Source organism: Trachurus japonicus, chromosome 5 (genome assembly GCF_045865225.1).
Source record: "Trachurus japonicus isolate A0001 chromosome 5, Traja_1.0".
Lineage (NCBI taxonomy): Eukaryota > Metazoa > Chordata > Actinopteri > Carangiformes > Carangidae > Trachurus > Trachurus japonicus.
Genome location: NC_140911.1, coordinates 546,553 through 564,393, shown reverse-complemented (window position 1 = coordinate 564,393; position 17,841 = coordinate 546,553). Strand labels below are relative to the sequence as shown.

The 17,841-nt window shown below is 42.8% G+C and overlaps 1 protein-coding gene across 2 annotated transcripts in view; it reads right to left on the bottom strand.

The window, feature by feature from the left end:
- Nucleotides 1-17,841, bottom strand: part of strip1 (striatin interacting protein 1) — a 29,605-nt gene that overhangs the window by 10,358 nt on the left and 1,406 nt on the right. For both annotated transcript variants that reach the window (XM_085775501.1, XM_085775502.1), the window contains exons 2-13: nucleotides 16,974-17,043; nucleotides 16,761-16,835; nucleotides 12,384-12,518; nucleotides 11,523-11,643; nucleotides 10,644-10,819; nucleotides 7,262-7,389; nucleotides 4,680-4,862; nucleotides 4,030-4,250; nucleotides 2,257-2,322; nucleotides 2,072-2,135; nucleotides 1,738-1,809; nucleotides 1,501-1,575 (exon numbers count right to left, since the gene is read on the bottom strand). In XM_085775501.1, the coding sequence (XP_085631627.1) occupies nucleotides 1,501-1,575; nucleotides 1,738-1,809; nucleotides 2,072-2,135; nucleotides 2,257-2,322; nucleotides 4,030-4,250; nucleotides 4,680-4,862; nucleotides 7,262-7,389; nucleotides 10,644-10,819; nucleotides 11,523-11,643; nucleotides 12,384-12,518; nucleotides 16,761-16,835; nucleotides 16,974-17,043 (1,386 nt within the window). The remainder of the gene's footprint in view (nucleotides 1-1,500; nucleotides 1,576-1,737; nucleotides 1,810-2,071; nucleotides 2,136-2,256; nucleotides 2,323-4,029; nucleotides 4,251-4,679; nucleotides 4,863-7,261; nucleotides 7,390-10,643; nucleotides 10,820-11,522; nucleotides 11,644-12,383; nucleotides 12,519-16,760; nucleotides 16,836-16,973; nucleotides 17,044-17,841) is intronic.

Sequence of the window (17,841 nt, the reverse complement as noted above, 5' to 3'; positions counted from 1 at the left end):
CCAGACTATAGAGCACCTGAGTATCAGCTGCACCAGCTAAATGTTAAAAGAAAATACATATCTAGGCTGCACTTGAATCTAAGCGTCAGGTTTTGATGTAGTAACATGAGATATTTCCACAGAAAGACAGTAGGGATGTGACAGTCTGTTCTGGTTACCTCCTCTCCTCCATGTGCATCTGTTTACAACAAAGCCGGTGAAACATCAATAAATGGAGCGGTGGAAAACGTTACATAACATATATGGTACCATGTTACGACGTGTGTGTTTGTGTCGTCTGAACCGTCATGAACAAGAGATTAAAGGGTTACGGAGTGCGTTATGTTTGTGTGGCAGTGTCGCCATGGAGACGAGAGCTGGGAAAAAGTAGCGGGTTATAGTCTGGAAAGTAAAAGTATTCACTTTACTTTACTTTATTAGTTTATTTGGGAGGGACAGTGCACATTAATGAGCATATAAAAACATGTACCGTAAAATTTGGAATATACGTCGCAGTCTATTTTTCTGGGCCTCAAACTGGGAAAACAAGGTTTTCTGTTGCTATTTGTTAATAAAACATTCTACAGGTTCCACATGTTTCTGTGCTGCGGTGGAGCTCTTTATTGTTATTTTATATGTAAAAAGAAAAGAGATCGCGGGGTAATTAAACACTGTACATTTAGCAGCGTGATATAGTGCATTAGTGCTGATCACTGAGAACGCGTTAACAGCAGTTTTAAACGGGGTTGACATTTACCTCTATAGGTCTATAGGTCGCACCGGTGTATAAGCCGCACAAAACTTTTTAGATGGAAAAAAAAGGGAAAAAAGTGCAATTTATACACCGAATTTTACGGTGAATGTGCCAGATTACAGCAGCAAAGTTAATCTGCCCTACAACAGAAGAAAGGGGTAAAACTCCTCAGAGGGCAGTTCTGAGAAAAATGAGTTTAAAGTATTTTTGTTGTCCAGTCAACTGTAGTGAACTGAGGATTCTGAAAAATCAAATCCTTGCTTTTGCGAGTAGTAGTCTAGCTGTGTAAAAATATTTAACTCAAACTTAACATTTGACCCTTATTTCAGAGTTACCTCTGTCTGTTTGTGCATTGAGGCTAAATATAAGCTGGACATACAACGCAAGAAAGGGGAAACTAACTCCTATTGGTTCATAATGGTAGCAGCCTGTTGTACAGTAGGGCCTGTTGAACATCTACACACAGAGAGAAAAAGGGTAACTCATGTTACTGTGTTCTCTTGTTGTTTCACCACAGGTTTTGGGAGTTTCTGTGAAAACCACCCTCAGATATAAATATATCCCAAATAAGATCACGTTGAGTCAAGATATTTATCCACATGATGTAGCAGAACCTTTAATGTCCCAAAAATGACAAAATCTCATTTTTGACAAAAAATGAGTTACCCCTTTCTTGCGTTGTAGGGCAGTAATTTCCATCCATTAGAGGTTGTAAAGTTAGAAGATGAGAGTGGAGAGTCGGTTTCAAGCTGCTTCGTGTTACTGACCATGTACTGAGGCAGACTGGGCAGAATCCCCTGGTAGAGCAGCTCCGTGGCGCTCGGCTCCACTTCCTCCTCACCCTGACGGGACAGAGAGAGAGGACAGAGGACAGAGAGGAGAGACGATAAGGACACAACGAAGAAGGACTACAGAGGAAACCAGCTCGTTGTTCACTACAACAACACAACCTGCTTCAGTCTCACTACAACAGATGAACACAGTGAAGAGTTTGTGTTGTTTACCCCAGACAGAGGAGTCTTCTGAAACTCCTCCTCCTTGATGATCTGGATCTCAGCGATGGACACGTACTTGTGCTGAGGAGAGAAACAGAAATAAAGTTATATAGGCCATTTAGTTATAACCCTATAACTAAAGTTATTAAAGCTGTAAATATACAACACTATAGTAAATATACAACACTATAGACTAAAGTATCTCTGAGTGAACATGTAGAAACACGACGTTAGGATATCTAACCTCAGTCAGAGGGTTAGGGTCGTTCACCTGCTTTAGGGTTAGGTTATGTTAGGTTAGAGGGTTAGGTATAGGGGTGAAGGGTTACATTAGGTCGTTCACCTGTTTTAAGGTCTTGATGCTCTCGTGAATCGGTCGGGGTAAACCCACCACGGTGTCGGTGTCACTGCAACACAAACACAACAACACAACGTCGTTTATCACATCGTTGAGCAGCAGCTCATCGTTGGAGGCAACAACAAGCTCATTAATAAAGTGTCAACCAACCAATCATTAAATCCATTTACCTCCCGAGTGTGTAACCAATGAATTTACTTCGACTGGATTCCAGGAAGTTTTCAATGTCTTTTTCCCTGTTGGAGCAAAAACAAGAGGAAGGAATTAATAAATAAATAAATACAAACCCTTTAAATAACAAACACACAGTAGCTAATCATTATCACTGTAAAACACCAAATAAAGGCTTAAATCGCTCAAATCAACAGGCGTTTATTAGGGACCTGCGTTTATTAATAGTGTTCAACCTGGACCTCCTTCTGGGGAAAGAGGCTTCACTCTGAGGCGGCAGGCGGCGGTGGAGTGATACGTGTGTTTCTCAAGGCATTACTGTAAATACGGCCAGGGCGGACTCGTTCTCTCTCTCGCTGACCTCCGCCGTCCTGGCCCGTTGGGTTGCAAAAAGTTGCAAAAACCCTGCGGACGCCCAGTCTCTCCCTCCTCTCCCACACTTCAGCACCTGTTGGCTCGCTCCTCCGTCCTTTTTTTTTTTTTTTTTTTGATTGAATGAAGTAGGCCTATAACTAATAATAATGTAACGTATAGCCTAACTAAATACGCGTATGAGTAATCAGAGAACAGTAGGCTGTTTACACTACTTATAAAAGGAGTAATAAGTCATTTAAAGAGGAACTAAACCCCCAAACCACTTTTTTCTGCTGAAAACAAATATATTTGGGTATAAGGTAGTGTTGTCAGTTGATTCCGGTCCAACTTTTGACATTTTAGTCAAAATATTTCAATTTGGTGTATTTTGTAGTAAAACTGTAGAGTGACTGCCCTCTATGGGTTGAAACACGGCTATTACAATCGAATTTTTCTATTGGCTGAGATGGAGGCAGATGACGTTTTGGAGGCAGCTTTCGTCACCGGCCACCAGCTCCCCGACCAATCAGCACCGGCTGCTGCCTGCCGCTAACGGTTGCTAGGCGCTCTAGCTGCTCTGCTGCGGCTAACGGCTGCTAACAGCTGCCTGAACGGGAGTCGTTAGTGCGGCCGGCGCTAATGAGCCGTTAACGAGCTAACGAGCCGGCGGATCAGCTGTAGATGCTGTGTCACGGCTCTGGCGTCCTCTCCTAGTAGTGTCTGCGCTACTAGTGCTGTTAGAGTAGCTCGTTAGTAGCTCGTTAGCGCTAGCAGAAGTGTCGATGTGTGTTTATTACTTTTTTTTCTCTTTTGTGTGATTTCGCGGGTGTGAATGGGGCGCAGGGGGGAGGGGGGAGGGGGGATCGGAGAGTGCTCAGGAGTCCCGCCCATAATCAAGGCATTTTTTGAATTTCAAGCTTAGAGCACGTCATCCAAAACTGAGGGGTTTAGTTCCCCTTTAAACGAGGAGCGAGCCGAGCCGACACGGTGCAGCCCAGGACAGGTGCTGAAGGTCGGATGAGAGGAGGACAGACCGGGCAGCAGCAACCAGCCCAGAGGCGTCTCGTCGGTCCTCGGCCGTCTTTAACGTCTAGAGACACTTTCAATCTGTTTAAGGTTATTTGTTTGTGTTTAGGGAGGCTATATTTGCATAGAATATTTTCTGGCAACCAGAAAAACAATGTTTGACCTGACGCTTATATGGGATGGGCGTTTAATATAAAAAATATTTTGCTACACCCGGCGGTTAATTGGGACTCGGCCATTATTTGAAGTTTTACGGTATTATTATTATTATTATTATTATTATTATTATTATTATTATTATAATAATAATAATTGTGCATCCAGACTGCAGTACCTGACTTTGGGTGCCCATGGCAACCCTTATTATTATATTATATATTATTATATTATACCTGACTTTGGGCGCCCACGGCAACCCCTTGGGGAAGGAGACCCTCTCTGATGGAGGGTGAGGGATGGGAGGGGGCATGACCTCGTCCCTCTCCAGAGGGAAGGTCTCCGTTTCCATGGCGTTGTCGTTGTCGTCGTTGTCGTCCTCGTCCTCTCGGGAGTCGTCGGCCTTGTACGGGTCCTTCTCGTTGAACGCGTCCAGGTTGTCCTGTTTGATCAGCGCCTACGGAGCAACATAATGTATACTATATACTATATACATATACATATATACATATACATATATATATATATAGTATATAGTATGGGATAATGGGAGTATAAAGCAACATTGCGGAGTTTCAGCTCAGTGCTTCCACCATCTGGTGGGAAAAAGGAAATGGGGAAGTTCCATAGTGCAGTTTCAAGTTTCAGCCGAGGCGACCCGGCTCAGGCTGCAGCGGCAGCACCGTTCATCCTTTTATTCATTCATCCTATTCACCATTTTTCTACCATTTCAGTGAGTCTGGAAACATTATTTTAAGGCCGAAAAACTCCACAATGTTACTTTAACCCTCTCACTGCCGGTGTGTGAGCTGCAGCTGAGGAGCAGAACGACTCAGACCGGTTCACTGGCAGCAGCTTGAAGCCGCGAGGTGAAGAGTGAACGTACCTTGTGTTCGCGTCGCGCCCGTTTCTGCTGCTGCTCGATGAGGTCTGAGGCCGACGCCGGCGGCGACGCGGCTCTCATGCTGCGAGTGACGCGGATGCTGTCTTCAGGCAGCGGAGCGAGACCCAGGGACTCTCGTCTACAAACCTTGATGCTCTGCAGCCGCTCGAAGCCCCCCAGGGTGAACTGAAACAATACACAACATCTGGATTAACATCTGGCTTCTAACTCTAACCCTCTGCAGCCGCTCGAAGCCGCCCAGGGTGAACTGAAACAATACACAACATCTGGATTAACATCTGGCTTCTAACTCTAACCCTCTGCAGCCGCTCGAAGCCCCCCAGGGTGAACTGAAACAATACACAACATCTGGATTAACATCTGGCTTCTAACTCTAACCCTCTGCAGCCGCTCGAAGCCCCCCAGGGTGAACTGAAACAATACACAACATCTGGATTAACATCTGGCTTCTAACTCTAACCCTCTGCAGCCGCTCGAAGCCGCCCAGGGTGAACTGAAACACAGCAGAACATCTGGCTTCACTACAACATCTGGATTTACTACAACATCTGGCTTTACTCTCAGATGTTTCAGCTGCAGGTGAAGGTAGATGTGAATGTAAAGGTAAAGGCAGTGTCAGTGCCCGATCCGTACCCGGAACACGATCCGTTCCAGCGCTTCTGCGCATGCGCCGTTTTACGGCATTAGCTTCAAAGCTATGCTAACTGATAGCCTAGCAGTAGAGCAGCTAAAAGTCCGCCGTAGCGTTGTTAAAACGTCACTTTATTAATTTTAAATATTTTTTCATGCGAGAAAGTCACAGTTTAGAGTCCTAATCTGTGGTCAGTTTATCCAACTGACGTCTGTTTGGAAGTTTGCTCCGGTTTTGGGAGAGGTGCAGAGCTAGCTGGGAGCAGAGCTGGGAGCATAGCTGGGAGTAGCCACCGGGAGCTAACGTTAGCTCGCTGCTCGGCTCATCTCAGAGGCAGCAGCCGGCCGGCTGAGGTGATTGACCGGTCACCCAGACGTCGTCACGTCGGTGGAGAAAGGAGCAGATTAATTTATGGTCTCATTGATTAGTTTGTGTAAATGAAAAGTGAAGCTTCAGGAGGAGCTGGTCAGAGGAGCATTGCTGACTTGCTGCTGTCTGTATGTGCAGAAATCACCACATTTACATCAATAAATAAATGTTTTACAATTAACTGATCGGTCTACATTACATTTAATTTAATCAGAAATAGAACAGAGGGGAATTCGTTGCGACGTGCTTGTGTTTTTCCTCATAGAACGTCTCTGTTTTCATCCATATCCGCGGTGTCTGCCGTAAACTAAAAGAAGGGGGGAGTGCGCATGTGCGTGCGCAAGCGCAGAAGCGTCCTGGAACGGATCGTGTTCCGGGTACAGATCGGGCACTGACAGGCAGCAGTGTGAGTTAGTGTGAGTGAAGGTAGATGTGAGTCAGACCAGCGGTCTCCAACCACCGAGCTGCAGAAAGAGGTTGAAAAAAAAAAAAAATTGTTTTGTTTCGTCCATTTCACTTCTGGTCGTTTTATTTTTAAATTGTTGCCACTTCTGTTTGTGCATCGTTCCAGCGCTGCTCTATTGACAGGCAGGGCCACACGTAAAAGAATGAAAACACACGTCGCCGGGAAAAACTCAATAATGAGACGACAGAAGACCCGACGCCTAGCAACAAGAAGAAAGCTGCTCTAGAAGAAAAAGCACGAGTCCTGTTGAAATGACGGGTTCAACAGGTGATTCACCTGCTCCAACCTCCACAGTGTGTAATACATGACCGACTCTCTGCTGCTTCATCACTTCACAGAAAACTGATCTCCCTGCGTTCTGGATTTAAGCAGAATATCCTGAGATCGCCACAACAGCACTGAACACCTGCTTCTATTACATTATTTTCTGCAGCGCCAGCAGCAAAACGAGACGACAGACGAAGCATCACCCCCGATGACTGACAGCATCATTGTGATCCTATATTATGGTGAGTTGTAACAAAGAACGTAAACGTAAGAGAAAACTATGTGAACGTCTACAGTCCTGTTTATACAGTAGGCTATGTACGCACATGCCCCCCCCCCCCGAAGACAGCGGGGATAACAACCGCTGAGTTAGAGGATGTAGTTTAAGTGTTGCTCCTCGTACCAGAACGCAGCAGCAGCTTCTTCATGGAGAAGTGCAACGTGAGAGGATGTAGTGTGAGTGTAGATGTGAGTTAGAGGATGTAATGTGAGTGATGTAATGTTAGTAATGTAATAGTAATGTAATGCTCGTACCAGAACGCTCTTCCAGAGCAGCAGCAGCTTCTTCATGGAGAAGTGCAACGTGAGAGGATTTAGTGTGTAATGTAATGTGAGTTAGAGGATGTAATGTTAGTAATGTAATGTGAGTAATGTAATGATAGTAATGTAATCCTACCAGAACGCTCTTCCAGAGCAGCAGCAGCACCTTCTTCATGGGGAAGTGCAGTGTAGTGTGAGTGTAGATGTGAGTTAGAGGATGTAATGTTAGTAATGTGAGTAATGTAATGATAGTAATGTAATGTGAGTAATGTAATAGTAATGTAATCCTACCAGAACGCTCTTCCAGAGCAGCAGCAGCACCTTCTTCATGGGGAAGTGCGGCGCGTGGCCGCTGCAGAACTTGGTGACCATCCCGAACAGCATGACGGAGATCGGCTCGTTGTTGAACAGAGAAGATCCTTCAACAGATAAACACAGTCACAGGTGTTAATGTGAGACACAGCTGTGCTCTAACATTTAAATACTCGGCAGAATTAGATAAACACCGGCTACATCCCAGAAAATATAACTGATATACAACTAAACTGTTTTTATTCAGAGTTAGGGGCTGAGTGAAGACATTTATTATCACACAACTGGGTTTCATCTCTTTGAATCCTAATGAGAAGTTCAAACACTAAAATGACCCTGATCAACAGTTAAATACCCTCAGAGTTTCACCCTGATGATAAACACACAGACGGGTTTAAATGGTTACTATGGTAACTGTCCACGTCTGTAACTTGATGCCTGTAATTAGAGTCAATGAGACAAACACTGAACATTTCATCCACCGCTGCAACAGAACTGTCTAAAGTCCAGAGGGACGAGGTCGTTCAACTTTATAAAACATAAAAAAGGAAATAAACAGATTTATCCAGAGATGTGAGAAAGCCTCAGCAGAGTTCAAGCCTCATGAAAGAGGAAACTGAGGAGTTCTGTTGATACCGAGCCGCAGTCTGGTGCCATCAAACATCTGCTGCTCAGACTCAATGATGAACTTTTCTTTTTAATGTTCGTGTTATTTCTGGAAGTCTCAACAGTTTAATTTGGAAACAAGAGAAACCTGTTTTGTCTGATCACTCCTGTTTTCCTTAATGAAGTTCAGTTACTAAATCCTCCAGTGTCTAAGCTTTAACTGTGTTTGTTGATGCAACAGTGTTCAACTCTGGTATAAACCGACCAACAGAGGGTTTAGTTCTGGTATAAACCGACCAACAGAGAGTTTAGTTCTGGTCTAAACCGACCAACAGAGTTTAGTTCTGGTATAAACCGACCAACAGAGAGTTTAGTTCTGGTCTAAACCGACCAACAGAGAGTTTAGTTCTGGTCTAAACCGACCAACAGAGAGTTTAGTTCTGGTCTAAACCGACCAACAGAGAGTTTAGTTCTGGTCTAAACCGACCAACAGAGAGTTTAGTTCTGGTCTAAACCGACCAACAGAGAGTTTAGTTCTGGTATAAACCGACCAACAGAGAGTTTAGTTCTGGTCTAAACCGACCAACAGAGTTTAGTTCTGGTATAAACCGACCAACAGAGAGTTTAGTTCTGGTATAAACCGACCAACAGAGAGTTTAGTTCTGGTATAAACCGACCAACAGAGAGTTTAGTTCTGGTCTAAACCGACCAACAGAGAGTTTAGTTCTGGTCTAAACCGACCAACAGAGAGTTTAGTTCTGGTATAAACCGACCAACAGAGTTTAGTTCTGGTATAAACCGACCAACAGAGAGTTTAGTTCTGGTATAAACCGACCAACAGAGTTTAGTTCTGGTATAAACCGACCAACAGAGAGTTTAGTTCTGGTATAAACCGACCAAAAGAGTTTAGTTCTGGTATAAACCGACCAACAGAGTTTAACTCTGGTCTAACCCTACCCAGCTCGGTCCTGAAGGTGTTGATGTGTTTAACTCTGGTATAACCCTACCCAGCTCGGTCCTGAAGGTGTTGATGTGTTTAGTTCTGGTCTAACCCTACCCAGCTCGGTCCTGAAGGTGTTGATGTGTTTAACTCTGGTCTAACCCTACCCAGCTCAGTCCTGAAGGTGTTGATGTGTTTAGTTCTGGTATAACCCTACCCAGCTCGGTCCTGAAGGTGTTGATGTGTTTAGTTCTGGTCTAACCCTACCCAGCTCAGTCCTGAAGGTGTTGATGTGTTTAACTCTGGTATAACCCTACCCAGCTCAGTCCTGAAGGTGTTGATGTGTTTAACTCTGGTATAACCCTACCCAGCTCGGTCCTGAAGGTGTTGATGTGTTTAACTCTGGTATAAACTGACCCAGCTCAGTCCTGAAGGTGTTGATGTGTTTAACTCTGGTATAAACTGACCCAGCTCGGTCCTGAAGGTGTTGATGTGTTTAACTCTGGTATAAACTGACCCAGCTCAGTCCTGAAGGTGTTGATGTGTTTAACTCTGGTCTAACCCTACCCAGCTCAGTCCTGAAGGTGTTGATGTGTTTAACTCTGGTATAACCCTACCCAGCTCAGTCCTGAAGGTGTTGATGTGTTTAGTTCTGGTCTAACCCTACCCAGCTCGGTCCTGAAGGTGTTGATGTGTTTAGTTCTGGTCTAACCCTACCCAGCTCGGTCCTGAAGGTGTTGATGTGTTTAACTCTGGTATAACCCTACCCAGCTCAGTCCTGAAGGTGTTGATGTGTTTAACTGGTATAACCCTACCCAGCTCAGTCCTGAAGGTGTTGATGTGTTTAACTCTGGTATAAACTGACCCAGCTCAGTCCTGAAGGTGTTGATGTGTTTAACTCTGGTATAAACTGACCCAGCTCAGTCCTGAAGGTGTTGATGTGTTTAACTCTGGTATAACCCTACCCAGCTCGGTCCTGAAGGTGTTGATGTGTTTAACTCTGGTATAAACTGACCCAGCTCAGTCCTGAAGGTGTTGATGTGTTTAACTCTGGTATAAACTGACCCAGCTCAGTCCTGAAGGTGTTGATGTGTTTAACTCTGGTATAAACTGACCCAGCTCAGTCCTGAAGGTGTTGATGTGTTTAACTCTGGTATAAACTGACCCAGCTCAGTCCTGAAGGTGTTGATGTGTTTAACTCTGGTATAAACTGACCCAGCTCAGTCCTGAAGGTGTTGATGTGTTTAACTCTGGTATAACCCTACCCAGCTCGGTCCTGAAGGTGTTGATGTGTTTAACTCTGGTATAAACTGACCCAGCTCAGTCCTGAAGGTGTTGATGTGTTTAACTCTGGTATAAACTGACCCAGCTCAGTCCTGAAGGTGTTGATGTGTTTAACTCTGGTATAACCCTACCCAGCTCGGTCCTGAAGGTGTTGATGTGTTTAACTCTGGTATAAACTGACCCAGCTCAGTCCTGAAGGTGTTGATGTGTTTAACTCTGGTATAAACTGACCCAGCTCAGTCCTGAAGGTGTTGATGTGTTTAACTCTGGTATAAACTGACCCAGCTCAGTCCTGAAGGTGTTGATGTGTTTAACTCTGGTATAAACTGACCCAGCTCAGTCCTGAAGGTGTTGATGTGTTTAACTCTGGTATAAACTGACCCAGCTCAGTCCTGAAGGTGTTGATGTGTTTAACTCTGGTATAAACTGACCCAGCTCAGTCCTGAAGGTGTTGATGTGTTTAACTCTGGTATAAACTGACCCAGCTCAGTCCTGAAGGTGTTGATGTGTTTAACTCTGGTATAAACTGACCCAGCTCAGTCCTGAAGGTCTCTCTGATGCCGGTCCACTCAGGTCTGTCGGCCGCCTCGTCCTGCTGGATGGTTTCCACCATCAGGTACATGATGTTGAGCAGCACGCGCAGGTCGGTGCTGTCAGCCAGAGAGATGGCCGGTTTCCTCACCGCGCTGCTGCACGCCGCGCTGTTGCTGAGAGATGGAAACACACCGTTATCTACATCAGAAAATATATAGATATATATATATATATAACAAGTTACTGAGAGACAGACACACACCGTTATCTACATCTAATACACAGAATATATATAACAAGTTGCTGAGAGATGGAAACACACCGTTATCTACATCAGAAAATATATAGATATATATATATATATATAACAAGTTACTGAGAGACAGACACACACCGTTATCTACATCTAATACACAGAATATATATAACAAGTTGCTGAGAGATGGAAACACACCGTTATCTACATCTACAACACAGAAAATATATAGATATAACAATATAACAACTGAAGATTTATTACTAAGCTAACCAAGTTATTTCATCATGGTTTTACAAATCTAAAATCCAGATAAATGGCTTTGGTCACTAGCTTTTCTTTTTCTTTCCCCTTTTCCTTTGTTTTTATTGTAACTGGATCTATGTATTGTTATTTTATTTTGAAGGAAGACTAGCCTGGCGTTAATGGGGATTCTCAATAAACAATAAACAATAATCTAGCTCTGAACAAGGAGGAACCAACTCTCATGTCAGTCGATATGTTAATGATGAGATAATGACTCGTTCCCTGTTCTCCACCTGAGTCTGGGTGGAGAAACGGGGTTTTCCAAGGAATATTTCTTCTTTCCTGCAACGCTATGAAAGTGGAGAACAACCTACTCAATCTCCATGTTGAGCAGCTCCACCAGAGCAGAGAAGGTCCCCACGTCCAGCAGCAGGAAGACGTTGTATCTCATCCAGTGCTGCACCTCGGCCTCGCAGCCGCACTCGCCGAAGGTCCCTGCACAGAGAGACACGTTAACTATCTCCTTCATCAACGACACGTTCATCATCTCCTTCATTAACGGCAAAGAGTTCAGCCTCTTTAAAACCATAAACTACTAAACTACTGCTGTGGACTGAGAGTTCAGTCTCTTTAAAACCATAAACTACTAAACTACTGCTGTGGACTGAGAGTTCAGTCTCTTTAAAACCATAAACTACTAAACTACTGCTGTGGACTGAGAGTTCAGTCTCTTTAAAACCATAAACTACTAAACTACTGCTGTGGACTGAGAGTTCAGTCTCTTTAAAACCATAAACTACTAAACTACTGCTGTGGACTGAGAGTTCAGTCTCTTTGAAACCATAAACTACTAAACTACTGCTGTGGACTGAGAGTTCAGTCTCTTTAAAACCATAAACTACTAAACTACTGCTGTGGACTGAGAGTTCAGTCTCTTTAAAACCATAAACTACTAAACTACTGCTGTGGACTGAGAGTTCAGTCTCTTTAAAACCATAAACTACTAAACTACTGCTGTGGACTGAGAGTTCAGTCTCTTTAAAACCATAAACTACTAAACTACTGCTGTGGACTGAGAGTTCAGTCTCTTTAAAACCATAAACTACTAAACTACTGCTGTGGACTGAGAGTTCAGTCTCTTTAAAACCATAAACTACTAAACTACTGCTGTGGACTGAGAGTTCAGTCTCTTTAAAACCATAAACTACTAAACTACTGCTGTGTAGTGGACTGACCTTGGGCCATGTAGAGAATGGCTCTCGCTGCTTTCAGCCTCTTCTCGCGGCCGATCACCTCCAGACCGTCCAGCAGCCGCATGGCGTGAGCTCGGTGCTGAGCCGCGTCCAGGTCCGTCCATTTCTGGTCTGTCACTGAGGAAACAAAAGACGTGTAGGTGAGAACTGAGAACGTCTCAGTGAATTAGAAACAATTAGAAACCGACTGAGTTAAAGTTCAGCTACAAACCGACTGAGTTAAAGTTACAGCTACAAACCGACTGAGTTAAAGTTCAGCTACAAACCGACTGAGTTAAAGTTCAGCTACAAACCGACTGAGTTAAAGTTAAAGTTCAGCTACAAACCGACTGAGTTAAAGTTTAAGTTCAGCTACAAACCGACTGAGTTAAAGTTCAGCTACAAACCGACTGAGTTAAAGTTCAGCTACAAACCGACTGAGTTAAAGTTAAAGTTCAGCTACAAACCGACTGAGTTAAAGTTTAAGTTCAGCTACAAACCGACTGAGTTAAAGTTCAGCTACAAACCGACTGAGTTAAAGTTCAGCTACAAACCGACTGAGTTAAAGTTAAAGTTCAGCTACAAACCGACTGAGTTAAAGTTAAACTACAAACCGACTGAGTTAAAGTTAAAGTTCAGCTACAAACCGACTGAGTTAAAGTTAAAGTTCAGCTACAAACCGACTGAGTTAAAGTTAAAGTTACAGCTACAAACCGACTGAGTTAAAGTTAAACTACAAACCGACTGAGTTAAAGTTAAAGTTACAGCTACAAACCGACTGAGTTAAAGTTCAACTACAAACCGACTGAGTTAAAGTTAAAGTTCAGCTACAAACCGACTGAGTTAAAGTTCAGCTACAAACCGACTGAGTTAAAGTTAAAGTTACAAACCGACTGAGTTAAAGTTAAAGTTACAGCTACAAACCGACTGAGTTAAAGTTAAACTACAAACCGACTGAGTTAAAGTTAAAGTTACAGCTACAAACCGACTGAGTTAAAGTTCAACTACAAACCGACTGAGTTAAAGTTAAAGTTCAGCTACAAACCGACTGAGTTAAAGTTCAGCTACAAACCGACTGAGTTAAAGTTCAGCTACAAACCGACTGAGTTAAAGTTAAAGTTCAGCTACAAACCGACTGAGTTAAAGTTAAAGTTACAGCTACAAACCGACTGAGTTAAAGTTCAGCTACAAACCGACTGAGTTAAAGTTACAGCTACAAACCGACTGAGTTAAAGTTAAAGTTACAGCTACAAACCGACTGAGTTAAAGTTCAGCTACAAACCGACTGAGTTAAAGTTAAAGTTACAGCTACAAACCGACTGAGTTAAAGTTCAACTACAAACCGACTGAGTTAAAGTTCAACTACAAACCGACTGAGTTAAAGTTAAAGTTCAGCTACAAACCGACTGAGTTAAAGTTCAGCTACAAACCGACTGAGTTAAAGTTAAAGTTACAGCTACAAACCGACTGAGTTAAAGTTCAGCTACAAACCGACTGAGTTAAAGTTAAAGTTCAGCTACAAACCGACTGAGTTAAAGTTAAAGTTCAGCTACAAACCGACTGAGTTAAAGTTCAGCTACAAACCGACTGAGTTAAAGTTAAAGTTCAGCTACAAACCGACTGAGTTAAAGTTCAGCTACAAACCGACTGAGTTAAAGTTTAAGTTCAGCTACAAACCGACTGAGTTAAAGTTAAACTGCAAACCGACTGAGTTAAAGTTAAAGTTCAGCTACAAACCGACTGAGTTAAAGTTCAGCTACAAACCGACTGAGTTAAAGTTAAAGTTCAGCTACAAACCGACTAAGTTAAAGTTCAGCTACAAACCGACTGAGTTAAAGTTAAACTACAAACCGACTGAGTTAAAGTTAAAGTTCAGCTACAAACCGACTGAGTTAAAGTTAAAGTTCAGCTACAAACCGACTGAGTTAAAGTTCAGCTACAAACCGACTGAGTTAAAGTTACAGCTACAAACCGACTGAGTTAAAGTTAAAGTTCAGCTACAAACCGACTGAGTTAAAGTTCAGCTACAAACCGACTGAGTTAAAGTTAAAGTTCAGCTACAAACCGACTGAGTTAAAGTTAAAGTTCAGCTACAAACCGACTAAGTTAAAGTTCAGCTACAAACCGACTGAGTTAAAGTTAAACTACAAACCGACTGAGTTAAAGTTAAAGTTCAGCTACAAACCGACTGAGTTAAAGTTCAGCTACAAACCGACTGAGTTAAAGTTCAGCTACAAACCGACTGAGTTAAAGTTCAGCTACAAACCGACTGAGTTAAAGTTAAAGTTCAACTACAAACCGACTGAATTAAAGTTCAGCTACAAACCGACTGAGTTAAAGTTCAGCTACAAACCGACTGAGTTAAAGTTAAAGTTCAGCTACAAACCGACTGAGTTAAAGTTCAGCTACAAACCGACTGAGTTAAAGTTAAAGTTACAGCTACAAACCGACTGAGTTAAAGTTCAGCTACAAACCGACTGAGTTAAAGTTAAAGTTCAGCTACAAACCGACTGAGTTAAAGTTCAGCTACAAACCGACTGAGTTAAAGTTCAGCTACAAACCGACTGAGTTAAAGTTAAAGTTACAGCTACAAACCGACTGAGTTAAAGTTAAAGTTCAGCTACAAACCGACTGAGTTAAAGTTAAAGTTCAGCTACAAACCGACTGAGTTAAAGTTCAGCTACAAACCGACTGAGTTAAAGTTCAGCTACAAACCGACTGAGTTAAAGTTACAGCTACAAACCGACTGAGTTAAAGTTCAGCTACAAACCGACTGAGTTAAAGTTACAGCTACAAACCGACTGAGTTAAAGTTCAGCTACAAACCGACTGAGTTAAAGTTCAGCTACAAACCGACTGAGTTAAAGTTCAGCTACAAACCGACTGAGTTAAAGTTAAAGTTCAGCTACAAACCGACTGAGTTAAAGTTAAAGTTCAGCTACAAACCGACTGAGTTAAAGTTAAAGTTCAGCTACAAACCGACTGAGTTAAAGTTCAGCTACAAACCGACTGAGTTAAAGTTAAAGTTCAGCTACAAACCGACTGAGTTAAAGTTAAAGTTCAGCTACAAACCGACTGAGTTTAAGTTCAGCTACAAACCGACTGAGTTAAAGTTACAGCTACAAACCGACTGAGTTAAAGTTAAAGTTCAACTACAAACCGACTGAATTAAAGTTCAGCTACAAACCGACTGAGTTAAAGTTAAAGTTCAACTACAAACCGACTGAGTTAAAGTTAAAGTTCAGCTACAAACCGACTGAGTTTAAGTTCAGCTACAAACCGACTGAGTTAAAGTTCAGCTACAAACCGACTGAGTTAAAGTTAAAGTTACAGCTACAAACCGACTGAGTTAAAGTTAAAGTTCAGCTACAAACCGACTGAGTTAAAGTTCAGCTACAAACCGACTGAGTTAAAGTTAAAGTTCAGCTACAAACCGACTAAGTTAAAGTTCAGCTACAAACCGACTGAGTTAAAGTTCAGCTACAAACCGACTGAGTTAAAGTTTAAGTTCAGCTACAAACCGACTGAGTTAAAGTTCAGCTACAAACCGACTGAGTTAAAGTTCAGCTACAAACCGACTGAGTTAAAGTTAAAGTTCAGCTACAAACCGACTGAGTTAAAGTTAAAGTTCAGCTACAAACCGACTGAGTTAAAGTTAAAGTTCAGCTACAAACCGACTGAGTTAAAGTTAAAGTTACAGCTACAAACCGACTGAGTTAAAGTTACAGCTACAAACCGACTGAGTTAAAGTTAAAGTTCAGCTACAAACCGACTGAGTTAAAGTTAAAGTTCAGCTACAAACCGACTGAGTTAAAGTTCAGCTACAAACCGACTGAGTTAAAGTTCAGCTACAAACCGACTGAGTTAAAGTTAAAGTTCAGCTACAAACCGACTGAGTTAAAGTTAAAGTTCAGCTACAAACCGACTGAGTTAAAGTTAAAGTTCAGCTACAAACCGACTGAGTTAAAGTTAAAGTTCAGCTACAAACCGACTGAGTTAAAGTTCAGCTACAAACCGACTGAGTTAAAGTTAAAGTTCAGCTACAAACCGACTGAGTTAAAGTTAAAGTTCAGCTACCAACCGACTGAGTTAAAGTTAAAGTTCAGCTACAAACCGACTGAGTTAAAGTTAAAGTTCAGCTACAAACCGACTGAGTTAAAGTTAAAGTTAAAGTTAAAGTTCAGCTACAAACCGACTGAGTTAAAGTTAAAGTTCAGCTACAAACCGACTGAGTTAAAGTTAAAGTTAAAGTTAAAGTTCAGCTACAAACCGACTGAGTTAAAGTTAAAGTTCAGCTACAAACCGACTGAGTTAAAGTTAAAGTTAAAGTTAAAGTTCAGCTACAAACCGACTGAGTTAAAGTTAAAGTTCAGCTACAAACCGTGAGTCCTGAATTCTTCCTCAAAGCATTTCCTGTTCAGAGTGAACTCTGGTCCTTCGGTGTAGCTGTACAGCTCTGGAACAAGCAGAGAAGAGACACAACTGTAGTTAGTTTAAGCTTTCACAGCATAAATGAAGAAGGAAGGAGAGAAAAAAAAAGGGATTCAATGAAACTCAGAGTCCATGATCATAAATCTGATAAGAAACCACCGACCTGACAGCTCTGCAGCCCATTTGTCTGTGTCGGCGTAGTCAAACTCCAGGTCTGGAGACTCTGACAGCCCCTGGAAACATTTAAGACATGATTATACTTAAAGCCCCAGTGTGTAACTTATCTGTCTTTTTATGATCAAAAATCAAACATGTCTTTCATAAATCTGTATTTGACTGAAGGTGAATCACAGCTGCATCCAAATGAAAGCTTTCTGGTTCCTTAGAATGAGTTGTTACAAGTCGTTACAAATACATAAGTGGGCGACGCACCAAACCGAGGCGGCCATGTTGAATCGTGACCGTACCACGGAAACGGCCTGTTAAACTGTCACCACTGTGTAGTGTGAGGAAGGACAGAGGCACCGGTGTTGCATTCAGGTGCAGTCAGGCAGACGGCCGTCGGCAAACCAACCGGATGTCATTTTACTCCACCTAATACCCCTTTCCCACTGGCCAAAAAACCTGTTTAAACCCGCTAACAATCGGCTTTTGGTGGCAGTGGGAAAGGCGCACCGAGTTGTTTGACCCGCGTCGATGCGGGTTAAAATCGCCTTTAATCGGCTTGGATCCGAACGGCTTGCAGTGGGAACGCCAGACCCGCGTCAACCCGCTAATTTACGTGATGACACTGAACGTTACGTGACGCTACATCATCGCGCCGGTCGCGTCTCATATCACCAAAACAAAGCTCTGCTCCGCTCTGCTCTCATCCGAGACTGGGATCAAAACATCAGAGAACACTGACCAAAAACGATAGAAAAAAAGAAAAGAAAAGAAGCGACAGTCTGTTTAACTGACGTGTTGTGCCGCGGACGTCCGTCATCCGGCCGCAGCAGACTCTCTGTCCTCCGCGGTCCTGGTGCTCCAGG